The sequence below is a fragment of the Megascapheus bottae genome, chromosome 31 (genome assembly GCF_031878675.1).
Source record: "Megascapheus bottae isolate mThoBot1 chromosome 31, mThoBot2.hap1, whole genome shotgun sequence".
Lineage (NCBI taxonomy): Eukaryota > Metazoa > Chordata > Mammalia > Rodentia > Geomyidae > Megascapheus > Megascapheus bottae.
Genome location: NC_143539.1, coordinates 9,329,059 through 9,342,876, shown reverse-complemented (window position 1 = coordinate 9,342,876; position 13,818 = coordinate 9,329,059). Strand labels below are relative to the sequence as shown.

At 48.3% G+C, this 13,818-nt stretch overlaps 1 protein-coding gene across 1 annotated transcript; it reads left to right on the top strand.

Annotated features, from left to right (window-relative positions):
• Positions 1 to 843: 843 nt before the first annotated feature.
• Cebpg (CCAAT enhancer binding protein gamma) lies at positions 844 to 9,345 on the top strand. The gene is made up of 2 exons (XM_090321916.1): positions 844 to 978; positions 7,572 to 9,345. Exon 2 carries the CDS (start codon positions 7,670 to 7,672, stop codon positions 8,120 to 8,122), a length of 453 nt encoding a protein of 150 aa, XP_090178042.1. The 5' UTR covers positions 844 to 978; positions 7,572 to 7,669; the 3' UTR covers positions 8,123 to 9,345.
• The last annotated feature ends 4,473 nt before the right edge of the window (positions 9,346 to 13,818 follow it).

Here is a 13,818-nt window from a genome sequence, read left to right as displayed (position 1 = left end):
AGAAAAGTTTCACCAACTTTGAACCATGGTTCTCCGATCTCAGCCTCCTTCGCCCCACCCTTCTTAAAACCGTGTGCTAGCATCTTGTATGCTTCCCCTGGCATCTGTGAAAATGGTTGGGGGTGGGAATGGTAATTGCTAAATGCCTGTCTTCCGCATTCTACGTGTACCCTCCACGAGTTTCTCCTTTTCAATTCCAACCTGGCAGCAAATAACTACTTGTAAAAGTGAGAATGCCCAGATAGTATCTGAAAAGGACATGCTGGGGGTTCCCCTGCCATTCCTTAGGCCTGGGTGTGGAAGGCTTGCCCAAACGCACCCCTGGCTGGCCAGGGGCGAGCGGGGCCTGGCCAGTGCTGAGTGCACCACAGTGAGGGGTGCGGGGTTCCCCCAAGACTGCGGGTGTGGCCCACCCAAGAGGCGAATCCCTTCACATCTCCAACTCCAACAGGACTTTTCTCACCAGACGTCCCATCTCCGAGGGGTCCGCCGCCATCCCGCCTCAGCCGAGCGACCCCGCCAGCCACCTCACGCCTGCTTTCCCCGCCACGCCCACCCCCCCCCCACCACCCTCGCCTTCAGCTTTCCAGATGCTGATTGGCTGCCAGTGCTGCTCGTCTGGAGAGGCGGGCTCGTCACTCACAACCCGGCGTTCCTATTGGTGGAAGCGGTGACGGCGGCGGCGGCGGCGAGGCGCGCGCGCGCGCGCGGCCCCCTCCGGGGAGGAGGGGGTGGGGTGAAGTGGTGGCGACGGGGGGGGGGGGGGGCGGGGGGAGAGGGAAACCGGTGGCCGTGGCGGCGGCGGCGGCGGCGGCGGCGGCGGCGGCGGCGGCGGAACGGGCGGAGGCAGCCGGTTTCGTAACCGTCGCTCCTCGGGGCTGACTCGCGGGGCTTTAGGCCTGCGTCGGAGTGGAGCCTGTGGCCGCTCGGGGCCCTCGCGCAGAGCGGAGACCGCCCGAGGGCGGGCTGGAAACCCAGGTAAGCCAGCTGCGGGAGGAGGAGGAGGAGGAGGAGGAGGAGGAGGCGGGGTGCAGGCCGCAAGTGAAGCCGGCCGCTTGCGTGGGCGCGAGCCCGGCCCAAGGCGAGCCCCGGCCGGCTGGAGGTGGCTCCCCGGGGCCGGAAGGCCTGGGGTGGCTCCTGACGTGGGATACCGCTCCCCCCCCCCCCCAACTTCGGCTTCTGATGCAACCTGCGGGCAACACCCGACACCGGCGGGCTGAGCTCCTCGCTGGCGGGGACGAGGGGGGCAGGGGGTGTGCGGCTTCCCCCGACGCGCAGGGGGGACCGGCCGGGCGCGTCTGGGCCCCTGGGGATGCAGGGCTGGGCCGGGCATAGCAGAAGGTGGACCCCTGGCTTTGGAGTTGGTCGCTGGGCTGGGTTGATGGAAGAGAAGGGTCCGTAGCCGTTTGTTTTGTTGTGTGGTTGTTTTTTTTAATTTTTATTTATTTTTTTTATTTTTCTTCCCCCCCCCAGGATTATTATTATTATTTTTTTGTGGTTGTGGTGGTTGTTGGGTGTTGGGGGGGGCAGCTGGTCTGTGGAGATGGTCACAGGTCACTATACGAAGGACATAGCATAGTGTAGGCCAAGTAGTGGGCGGAAGGGGGGGGAGGTTGGTGGGGAACCCCAGAAAATGGTGTTGGCACCCAGGTGTGTCAGGTGGGAGAGAAAATGATGCTCCCCACCCCCCCCCCAAGTAAACACACTTGGGTGTTTATGCTTTTCAGGTGGTTGATGGGTGTGATTTTTTTTTTTTCTCTTGTTGGATCCCTCCCTCCTCCCCTCCCTCTCTTCTTTCCTTCTTTCCTTCCTTTCTCTTTCACTTTCTCTCCTTTCCTTTTCATTCTTTCCTGAGAGCCTACATCTTAACCTCTGTTCCTCTTGGGAAGGTTTATAATAAGAGTTGATGGTGGACTACACGAAACATTTGCAAGTCCTGACTCAGGCTGCACACTCTTGAATCCTCAATCGGATATATTCATTTTTGTAGACCAGCTTATGGTCTCTCTATTTGAAAAATTTATCTTTCTGAGCACTGTGTGGCTTTGAGACATAAGCTGGTTTGCTTGAGAAATTCTGCATGTCCAAGTTCTTGATATTTAAAGAACTGGTTAGGTATTACAGCTCCAGTTGTATCCAGGGTAAGCTAATTATTCTTCAAGGTAGTTTGCTGTCTCTGGAAAAAACTCATAAACAAGGATAGCTAATTATGGGATGCTGAAGATTTCAGCGTCTTGTTTTCTACTTCAGGTGGGCATACTTGCCTGGTTCAGTATTTTTAGTGCCAACTTTTTTTTTTTCTTTTTTTCCCGCCAGTCTTGGGGCCTAAGCACTGTTCTTGGGCTTTCTCAAGGTTAGAGCCCTACCACTTGAGCCACAGCTCCACTCTGGCTTTTCTATGCATATGGTAGCAAGGAATCAAACCCAGGTCTTTGCACGTGCTAGGCAAGCATGCTGGGCTACCCCTGGGCCACACTCCGGTTGGGAGTGGTGCTGGTGGCATATGCCTGTGATCCCTAGCTTGGAGTAGGGGGGCTGAGAACTGAGGATTGCAAAATTAGATTTTTCTTTGTGAGGTAAACCACCAAAGAGCCAGAAGTGGAGATGTGGCCCAAATGGTAGAGTTCCAGCCTTGAGTGAAAAAGCTAAGTAAGGGCTAATGTCCAAGGCCTGAGTTCAAGAAGCCCCAGTACTCATGTACTCACATAAAAGGTGGGAACAAAACTTCACTTACAAACTTGAAATATCAACAAAAAAGTAAGAACAAAACCTTATTATTAAAACTAAAAGTTCAGGAGCACACCATAATTGTCAGAAAGGCTGTGTGATCTTAGAGAAATGGCTTCAGCCTTGGGGAATTCAAACAGCTCCTGGTGGCCCCCTGAGAAAAGCACGTCAGACCTGTGGGGCCGATTACGGTGTGAAGTTGGTTGGCCTTTGAGGAGTGGCGTCAGTGTGAGTTCCAGGTCTACCCTTGGGAGGGGTGTCTGCATGGGTTCTCATTCTGATAGTTTGTTGTTGTGGGTCATGGGGCTTGAACTCTGGGCCTAGGCGCTGACCCTGAGCTCTTCAGCTCAAGGCTAGTGCTCTACCACTGGAGCCATAGCACCACTTCTGTTTTTCTGGCGGTTAATTGGAGAGTCTCATGGACTTTTGTGCCCTGGCTGTCTTTGAACCTTGATCCTCAGATCTCAGCCTCCTGAGTAGCCAGGATTACAGGAGTGAGCCACCAGCACCTAGCTGTACACTGATCTTTTCTGGCTGCCCAGCCCAGTAAAAACAGAAAAAAAGATTGAGCATGGGTTCATAGTAAGTGTATATTATTCTGTTTGCATGTTGCACATCACACACTACATAGGGTTGAAAGATGATAAATATACCCCCTTCTTCTTCTTTTGGGTCCTTAAACCCAGGGGCTTCAGTGCTCTGTACCACTTGAGCCACAGCTTCTGGGTTTATGGTGGTTCCTAGGAGATAAGTCTTACAGGCTTTCCTACCCAGGCTGACTTCAAACCAGCCTCCTACGTAGCCACCAGAGCCCAGCAACATTTTCTTCTCATCCTCCCTCTTGGACCCTATCCAGGCTGCTGAGCAAGTGATGGTGAACGGAGCCCTGCCCCCAGCTTAGTCTGCAGGGAGATAGATGTCCTAGAGCTGGAGGCCATGCCAGTGCGGGGTAGCCCATTGGACGAAGCATGAGGAGAGGGAGGGCAGAGCCATTCGGGCTCTGAGTGGTCAAGAATGGCCAGCACAAGGAGTCCAGTGCTGGATGAGAGGACCTTTCATGTATGTCCTGCCAGCGGGGGCCAAAGACCCTTTGTCAGCAGTAGGATGGGACGGAGGCAGAGCGGAGTGTTCCCTGGCTCTGGGGAACTAGACTCAGCCAGAGACTGGTTCCCCTGAGAGATGATGTCAGCCTGAGGTAATTTCTGTGGCACTGGAATGAAGGGGAATGGGAGATGGCTGTGTCTTCTTTTGTTTCCCTATTGTCTTAAAAACAACTGTCAGAGTTGCCAGTGATTGTACAGATTGAGAAGAGTGAACTTTTCTTTTGGTTAGTTGTGGGTCTTGAACTCTGGGCGGGGGCTTTGTCCCTGAGCTCTTCAGCTCAAGGCTACTGCTCTACCCCTTGAGCCACAGAGCCACTTCTGGTTTTCTGGTGATTAATTGGAGATGAGAGTCTCACTTTTTAGTGCCCAGGCTGGCTTTGAACCATGATCCTCAGATCTCAGCCTCCTGAGTAGCACAGGAGGAAAACTTTTATTTTGAGGGGAAGAGGAGGGCACAACAGGTTCTGAGCACATAAAGAAAACAAGTGACAAAAAGGGGCTAGGAAAGTTCTTGACTGGTTTGTTTTCCCAAGCGAAGATGGAGAAAAATTCCATTTTATTTTTCTCATTCTAACATTCCAAGCTTTCATTGAATGGGCTTGACTCAAATTAAGAAATCTGAATTTGAAGAAATGTGTAACTCACTTAGCTTGACTTTTTTTTTTTTTTTTTTTTTGTGGGTCATGGGGCTGGAACTTGACCTGGATATTGTCCCTGAGCTCTTCAGCTCAAGGATACCTTCCTACCCTTGAGCCAAGCCCCACTTCCCGTTTCCTAGAAATTAATTGGAGATAAGAGTCTCAGGTCCTTTTTTCCCCCAGGCTGGCTTTGAACCTTGATCCTTACTCAGCCTCCTGAGTAGCTAGGATTACGCTTGAGCCACCGCACTCAGCTTAGCCTGACATTCTTTTACACATTTGTGCTGTTCCTGGGCTTGAATCTGGGGCCTGGATGCTGTTGTTTTACTACTTGAGCTACCTCTCCACTTCTGACTTTTTGGTGGTTAGTTGGAGATTGGGCCACAGATTTTTCTTCCAGGGCTGGCTCTGAACCTCAATCCTCAGATCTCAGCCTCCTGAGTTGCTGGGATTACAGGTAAGAACCACCAGTAAGTCACCTGCTTAGTTGGATGTCTAAGCTCCACTGTTTACCTGCAGCAGGAGGTCTCACACTTCATTGTGACACTTCATTATACCAGGCCCATTAGCTGTACCCCAGGAGGAAGAGGCTGGAGTTCCATCTGAAAATGGTTCCTAAAGATGTGGCTGCTGGTCCAGGACCGCGCTTTGAGATGTGCTCCTCAGCTTTCCTGGCCCTCCTGGAGTGATTCACTTGCAAGGAAGTGGGCACCACCCTGCTTCCTGTACTCTGAACTTGAGGCAGTGTCATCCACATATTTGAAATCAACTCTGTTGTAGGTGCTTAGTAAATGTCTATGTAAAGTACTTCTTAGTTCACCTATCTTTAATCTCTTATTTAGTTCATTTTTTTCTTCACTTAACAGCTTTTTGTTTTGTTTTTGACTTGAACTCTGGGCCTGGGTGCTGTCCCTGAGTTCTTCAGCTCAAGGGTACTGCTCTACCACCTGAGCCACAGTGCACTTCCTAAAAACTTCTTTTCTTGAAGAATTTTTTAAGCATTTATGTTTTGTGTTTTATTTATTTATTTTTTTGCCAGTCCTAGGCTTGAATCCAGGGCCTGGGCACTGTCTTTGGATACGTTTTGCTCAAGGCTAGTGCTCTGCCACTTGAGCCACTGTGCGTCTTCCAGCTTTTTCTGTGTATGTGGTATTCAGGAATTGAACCCAGCGCTTCATGCATGCTAGGCAAACACTGTACCATTAGGCTAAGCTCCCAGCCGTTTTTGTTGTTGTTTTTAAATCTCCAACCAGTTGGTAGGCTTCATTGAATATCTTATTTTTCCAGCCCCAAAAGGCTCACTCTCAGAACCTTACTTTTTAAATCTTGCCTTCTTTGTTTTGTCTAGAATGTTGGCAGGCTGAGTCAGGACTGAGATAGAAGAGCCCTCCTCATTCTGGAGTCTATAGTTAGAAGCAGACATGGACATCACTGAATTTGGAGTTTCTGATGAATAAAACCAGTGACTGAATTCGTAGCTGATAGCCATTTCCACGTATGTGTGCAGTGTGTGCATGTGTGGGGGGAACGGACATTGAAGTCCCCAGGGAGGCAGAGCCAAGATCAGAGTTGACTTGCTTTTCCTGTCTACTCTGAGCTTGGCCACATTTGCTGTAGAGATTTAGAGAGTAAGAAAATAATTAGTCTAGAAAAAAGTGTTTAAGTAAATAAGAGGAATATGATCGTTGTTGCAAAGACAGGAGAAGTATTAAAACAAGTTTTCAGGAATTGGGTAAAATAGCTCTATTGAATTTACACGAGGTGAGCACTGGGGTCTCACTGGTATTTAGCAGTCACTCTGTAAGTAGAAGCAGAATGAGGCGACTTCATAGATTTTCGGGGGAGATTGTGAAAAACCCATTACTGAGCATAGACTTGGGGGAGAAATCCATCATGGTTTGGAAGGAAGCTCTCTGTCTTGCCTTAGTACTGAAGTGGGAACAGATAAACCATGAGCTCTGGGCTGGCTCATAGTAATGGTATACAGACTTGAAAAGGCAAAGACTTAAAAAGAGAAGGTTCATAACAGTGTTTACAGTAGTGACTGGCTCAAATTTGGTCAAGGCTATGGGTGTTTACAAAGTGAACTTTCCTTAATTGTAGAATACACTCGAGGGTTTTCCCTCTGATTTCATTTTAGTAGTTTTGTGAGAAGAGCAAGGGCCCATTTTGTGATTCCATCCATTTCCATAGTTGAAGCTAGTACTTTAATTTCTCCATCCCACTCCCCATCCTGGAGCTTGAACTTTGGGCTTGGGTGCGGCCCCTGAGCTTTTGTGCTCAAGTCTGGCCCTCTACCACTTGAACCACAGCTCCACTTCTGGCTCTTTGTTGCTAGTTGGAAAGAAAGAGCGTCATGGACTTTCCTTCCTGGGCTGGCTTTGAACCGTGATCCTTAGATCTGAGCCTCCTGAATAACTAGGATGACCGGCAGGAGCCATAGGTACTTAGCTTGGATGCTTTCATTCCCACCAGCAGCACCCCAGCTGCCCTGCCCGAGTCCCCGCACTTGGGACTTCCCTTCTTTGTGATTTCAGATTCCTCACCAGGTGTCTGAGTTCCTCAGTCCAAGAAACTCACTTGGTAGCTTTGAGAAAGCTCAGCAAGCCAAAACCTTTTCAAAATACCCCATAAAGGGTGCTTGCTGGCCAAGAGTCAAGCCTGCTGGACTTGAGTGTCTGTCAGAATCGGGAGTATGGGTGTCACTGCATCCCGTGGAGTGGTTTGACTCGACCTGCAGTTAAGATGGTTTCCCCTTTGGCTGCAGGTGTCTTCTGCCTATAATTAACCAAACACCTCAATGTCTCCCTGGCAGATTGTCTACCTTCATTAGTGTCTTCTTTTGTTTTTCCTGTCTTGATAACCATCGATCATGGATGGGCAGGGCCCTTGGGGGTTCAGGTGGGCTGGGCCCCTCCTGAGGGCGCCTCTGAACCAGCTTACCTTTCACTGGAGAGCGGCAGACTTGTGAAGTGAAGCCTTGGCTCTAGGCTTGTCTCAGCATCGTCAGTGAACAGTGGGCCGCCGCGTGGGGGCCATGCAAGTTAAATCTCATTCGAGCCTGCCATTGCAAGTATGTTAATGCCATTTCTTTTTTAACTAGATACACCTGGAGACTTGGGGGCCGTTTAGCGTGGCAGCCCCATTGATCGCCTGGGCTCAGTTCTACCTGTCCCCCCGCGTTGGCAAGGGAGTGTCCAAATGAGCAAGATAGCGCCGTCCAGCAGCGCTGCCGGAGTGAACGGGGTCAGCGTCATTCATCCCCAGGCCCATGCCAGTGGCTTGCAGCAGGTCCCTCAGCTGGTGCCCGCTGGCCCAGGGGGAGGGGGCAAGGCTGTGTCTGCCAGCAAGCAAAGCAAAAAGAGTTCCCCCATGGATCGGAATAGTGACGAGTACCGGCAGCGCCGAGAGCGGAACAACATGGCTGTGAAAAAGAGCCGCTTGAAGAGCAAGCAGAAAGCGCAGGACACCCTGCAGAGGGTGAACCAGCTCAAAGAAGAGAACGAACGCTTGGAAGCCAAAATTAAGCTGCTCACAAAGGAATTAAGTGTACTGAAAGACTTGTTTCTGGAGCATGCACACAACCTTGCAGACAACGCGCAACCCCTTAGCACTGAAACTACCACATCGAATTCAGAGAGCACAGGACAGTAGACCGCATTCTTCGCACATTTGACATCTTGGGGGCTAAAGGGGCGACCACGTGCACCCCTCAAATGGCTAGGCAGTATCTTGCGCCTTCTCTATTCAAACATCCCTTGGAAGTTGTTTTCTAGGGTCACCAGTAAAGAGTCGATTAGCCAGGGAATTTACGTATCGATTTTAAAATGTGGGGGTCAAAAGAATGCTAAGGTATATAGTTTAATATGGTTTAAAACGTGTCCTGGACCTTGTTGTTCTTAAGTCCTGACTTTTTCAGAAATAGGCCTTTTTTTTTTTTTTTTTTAGTTTGATAGAAGTGGAAAATTGACAGATCATGCAGGTAGTTCTTGGTTTTAACAGAAACCATCAATCGGGTTAAGTGAAATTGCCATCTGTATTAATCTATTGGTTATTAAATTGTTATAATCCCAGAGCTATAGAAACCAATCACTTTGTAATTGGGCACAATTTTGTGTATAGCATACACCTTGTTTTAATATAATTAGTACTCTTTCCCAGACTGAAGTAAGTTTTTGAACTGTGAAGTAGCTCATGTAAAGGAGCCACATCACACCGTAAAAACAGAACACTTAGGAAGAGAGACTTAAAAAATAAAAGACATTCTAGAATCATGCTTTTGGGACATCTTTGGGTTACTGGGTGGCATTATTTTGTGATATATATATATGTATATATATATATATCCCCCCAAATTTTAGCTTCTGTAGATGCTAGTGAAGCTTTTTGGTTTTGTTTTTTTTAAATTTTGGATTCTATTTTGACAGCCAAGTTAGTAAATAGCTTGGTGGCCTAAGCTACTGATTAGGGTTGGGAATACTAGTGCAGCTGGTAGTTTCTTCTGTGTGCAAAAGAACTGCCTTGGGCCACAATTTTATGTGTGTGCATGCTAGTCCTAGGGCTTGAACTCAGGGCACTATCCCTGAACTTCTTTGCTCAAGTTTAGCACTCTACCACTTGAGCCACAGCACCACTTTTGGTTTTCTGGTGGTTAATTGGAGATAAGAATTTCATGGACTTTCCTGCCCTGGCTGACTGAACCTTGATCTTCAAATCTCAGCCTCCTGAGTAGCTAGTATTACAGCTGTGAGCCATGAACATCTGGGCCACAGAGGTTGTTGTTGTTTTTGTTTGTTCTTTGGTTGGTCATGGGGTTTGAACTTGGCCAGGGTGTTGTCCCTGAGCTCTTCAGCTCAAGGCTAGTACCCTACCACTTGAGCCACAGCATCACTTTCGGTTACTTGGAGATGAAAGTCTCACAGACTTTCGGCTGGGGCTGGCTTTGAACCTTAATCCTCAGATCTCAGCCTCCTGAGTAGCTAGCATTACAGGCATGAGCCACCGTGTCTGGCTTTGGGCTGCAATTTTTTTTTTTTAATAAAAATTTTTCTGGTAAACATTTTTTTCCAAAGGCAAAAAAAAAAAAAGGCAAATGTCCCTAGTTAAGGGACTTTTTGGCATTTGGTCATAACCAAATGATTTGAAGAATGGGTTAACCCTGTGCCATCTCCCAAAAGAATACTCTTAAGAAGACTTGAAAGACCAAGGTTGTAACCTTTAATTTATTTCCCTTAACTATGTCTTTTCATATTGTTTCCTTGTGACAGTTTTTCTAGTTAGTGGGCTTTTTTTCTAGACTCTATATACCCTGCCTCTGTTTATCCACGTGGGTGCTTTTATTTTCCATAAATTATTTTCGAAAGGAAATATCGCTAACACTCAGGATGTTGACATTTTTGTTGACTTAAAGAAGATGTCAGCCATTAATGCAAGGGCATCTCTAGAGTCTGCCTTACTTCAATGTTGATAGTTTATAGATTGTCTTCATTAACATTTTTCCTTTTTTTTTAAAGCAAAATTCTAGCTCCTATTTGTTGGCTTCTGTGTATTTGGTGAGTAGACATGAATCCTCTGTGACTAGAGCCTGGGTCACCAGCCCTCACTTGAGCCTGGTCATTTCGTAGCCAGTCCCCTCTTAGGACCTGGGTAATGGAACCAGAGAGGAGGCGGAGCCAGCGCCTTGTTTAGGCGGGAGAGTGCTGACTGCTGCCCTCCCATCGTGTCCTGCAGCTCCTTGGGCAGGAGCACAGTATTCCTTGAGACAATTCCCAGGAAGATGTTTAATTCTCCAACAACCAGCCAGTGGGCTCTGTGGCTTTAAAAACAAACAAAAAAAACCTTGTTTGTTTCTATTAAATTAGGACCCAGCGCCAGTTTGTTTACTTCAGCTGGACTATCGATCTGCACATAAAGGTTGATAGATGTTTTGAATAATTTAGCCAGGAGGAACCCACAGAATCCTCCTGAATCTGTTAACTGGTGAAGGATGTTACACCATTAGCTTAATTGGAATGCAGTTAGGCTCCTTGAATCTTTAAACACCAATAATAGGTGTTAATGGACATTTTAATTTCTTATCCCTCTCTGTGTCCCTCCTCCCGATACCTTCCTGAAATGGATGCCTCGGGAATTAACCAGGCATAAGAATGAGGACATGGGAGAAAGTGTGTGTATGGGGTGGGGGGTGGGGTGTCATCAGGAGGCTCAGGAGCGAGGACTGGAGCTTGTAGAAAGGTCAGTTCAAGCTTTCCTGTTGACATCACGTGAGCACAAGCCACCAACAGTGCATAGGACCCGGATGTTAGCCGACTCTTGACCATCTTAGAGAAAAGTTGTTAGTCTGGTAGATTTGTCAGTGTAACACTGAGGGAATGCAGGAGGGGGGGTGGTGACTTTTGCTCTGTTCTGTGGTCAGCTCAGAGGTTGAGGGTGAAGCTGTAGTGTGTAAGGTAGAGCTGTGGGTGTGAACCTCCTGGGAGAGGCTCACTGGCAGGGCCTCCTGGCCTAAGGTCAGAGCCCTTCTCCCTGGCCTGCCCCTTGAGGCTACCAGGATGCCAGCTCCAGAAATCTGGGACATTTTCACTAAGTAGTAGCAAGATTTTCCTAAAATAGGACCAGATGTTGGAAATTTGGGTCATGAGTGTGCGAGTCTGAAGTTTCTTTAAAAAGTCAATGTATACAATTGGACATCAAGGGAATCGAATGGGTTTTTCTTAACCCCTTACTGGAGGGCTGGAACTTTGAACCCGAACACCCAATTTAGCACTCCTGGTGCTTTCTGATGCCTTAGAAATAGGAGAAATGATTCTGTGCTTGTTGATAAGTTAGCGAAGAACAAGTTCACAAGATAGTTAATTCCATCAGACAGATGTGCCTCTCAGGAAAAAAAAAATAACTAGTTCTTTTTGTTCCTGGTTTTCAGTTTGTGAGATTACTCTATTTTTTTAAATATAATTTTATTTCTTTCAACGAATTTAAAAATAAAAAAAAAACTTTGAACAATGGTTATTTCACTGTGGATTTCTTTATATTAGACATTAAAAAGCAGCACAAGTACAAAGAGCTGTGGGACCCATGTGCTGGCTGGCCCGGGCCCAGCCCTTCCCCTGGAAGGGGGCACCGAACCTCCTCCAAACCTGCCTTGCCTTTCAGTGGGTGTGAAGTAGTTTTCTGTAAAGATTCAGTCTTAGTAAAATGCCCTCTACCACAGAGAAAGGATCCATGGGTTCTGCCTAATTAACATCTCAGTGCAGCTCTCTGCTGACAGTAGACAGTTGTTTTTTATTGTTGTGTTGGTCATGGGCCTTGAATGCAGGGCCTGGGCACTGTCCCTGAGCTTTTTTGTGCTCAAGGCTTGAGATGTACCAGTTTAAGCCACAGCTCACTTCTGGTTTTAGGTGGTTCATTGGAGATTAAGAGTCTCACGGACTTTCCTGACCAGGCTGGTTTCAAACCACCATCCTCAGATCCCAGCCTCCTGAGTAGCTAGGATTATAAGTTTGAGGCCCTGACTGAGGGGACAGTTTTAATAGGTGGGCTGGGAGTATGGCCTAGTGGTAGAGTGCTTGCCTTGCATGCATGAAACCCTGGGTTTGATTCCTTGGTACTACATACACAGAAACAGCCGAAAGTGGTGCTGTCAAGTGGTAGAGTGCTAGCCTTCAGCAAAAGAAGCTCAGGGACAAAGCCCAGGTCCTGAGTTCAAGCCCCAGGACTAGCAAAATCGTATTTCATAGTCTTCACCATCTTCATTGCCAGATGTCAGACTAGAGATGAATTCCCTGATGTGTCTGAGAAGTGTTGTTTCAGAGGAAAAGGCCATTTTTATAACTGGGAAAACCAATTGTTGCATTTTCATAAAGGCTGTGAAATACATCCCAATAACTTAGGAATTTTTTTTGTTGTCGTACTGGAATCTGAACTCGGCACTGCGCTTGCTGGATAGGTACTCTACCACTTGGAGCCACATCTCACAGTCCTTTTTTGCTTTTAGTTTCTCAGGTAGAGACTTGTGAGGTTTTTGCCCGAACAGCTTTGCTGCCAACATTACCTGTGGCCTCCTGTGTAGCCAGTATGACGGACACTTGCCGCTGTTCCAGCCTTGTTCACCCGCATGCATCTTGAGATTTGCTCAGACTGATGTCAAATCCTCATCTCTCGACTCCAATCTCTAGCTCCTGAGTGGCTGAGACTACAGGAGTGAGCCACCGTACCCAGTGAGAATTTGTAGATTCCTTGTGAAGGTGCTTTTAATAAAAGCACCTTAAAATGAATCCTTTCACCGCCTGTAGATACCTGAAGAGTTCATACACATTTAACAGGCACTTGAAGAACACAAACCCCAAGTCCTCCACTGCAACTGTTAAGTCCTTCCAGTGTCTCTGGACAGGATGAAGTGTGCCTGGACTCTGTGACCAGCTTCTCCTTTGGTCTTTCCAGACAGCAGGATGCTCTCTAGAACACGCTGTAGCATGTTCCACTCCCTAGCATGCCCAGGGCAAGACCCGCTCTTGTGATGTGGCTCCTCTTGCTAACTGCCCCCATTCCTGCTATCATTTCCGTGGAGTCTTTGGTTTCAAATGTGCCGTGTTGGGCTCCTACCTCCCAGCCGTCTGTAGGAGGCCACTCCACTTCCTCCAGTGTGCCTCTGGGGGATGTGGCCCCTTAGGAGGGCGGTCTCAGTGAAGAGATGGGATGGTGTCGTATTGATACTGAGTAGATGTTGAGTTAGTCACTGAATGAATGACGGCTCTTCCAGAGGGGGCTTTGGCACTTCGTAGCTTCTGGAAGGCCTCTGCTGCATTTTTTTTTTGAAGCTGTCTGAACTTCGGCTGAGGTGGGGGATCTTTAGCTGCGGCCTCCTCAGAAACTTGGGGTAGTAGCTCCTCAGAAAGACTCTAACTTGGGCTGATTTTCTGCCCATCGTGACCTCATGCCTGACATCCTTTCTTCCCGCTCATCCTTCACCTTGGCTCAGGATTCCCGAGCCAGCTCTGGGGGTGGGCAGTGGGACAAACCCGCACCTGTGGCTGGGACCAGGCAGTAAGACAAGTTGTGAGTGTAATTCCATCAGTGAAGGGGTGAGCCATATCGCCCCTTGGCCATATGGCTGCTTTAGGTAGCAGCATCTGACATGCTAGTGGTCTGGGGCTTTTCCCAGTACCTGCGTGGGGAGCCCAGCAGGGTCCGTGGAGCTCAAAGCAGACTTGAGAGCCTGCCAGCCTGAGGCAGAATCAGAGGCCCATGGCCTGTACTCCCCAGTGCCATTTTCTTTCTGTGAGCTATCTCAAGGTCGTGGGTCCAACACACTCATGTGCAAAAAGAATGAAGCAAAACCCAGGCAGAGAGAG

Coding starts and splice junctions, on each gene's coding strand:
- Cebpg (XM_090321916.1), top strand. CDS start 7,670: ATGAGCAAGATAGCGCCGTCCAGCAGCGCTGCCGGAGTGAACGGGGTC.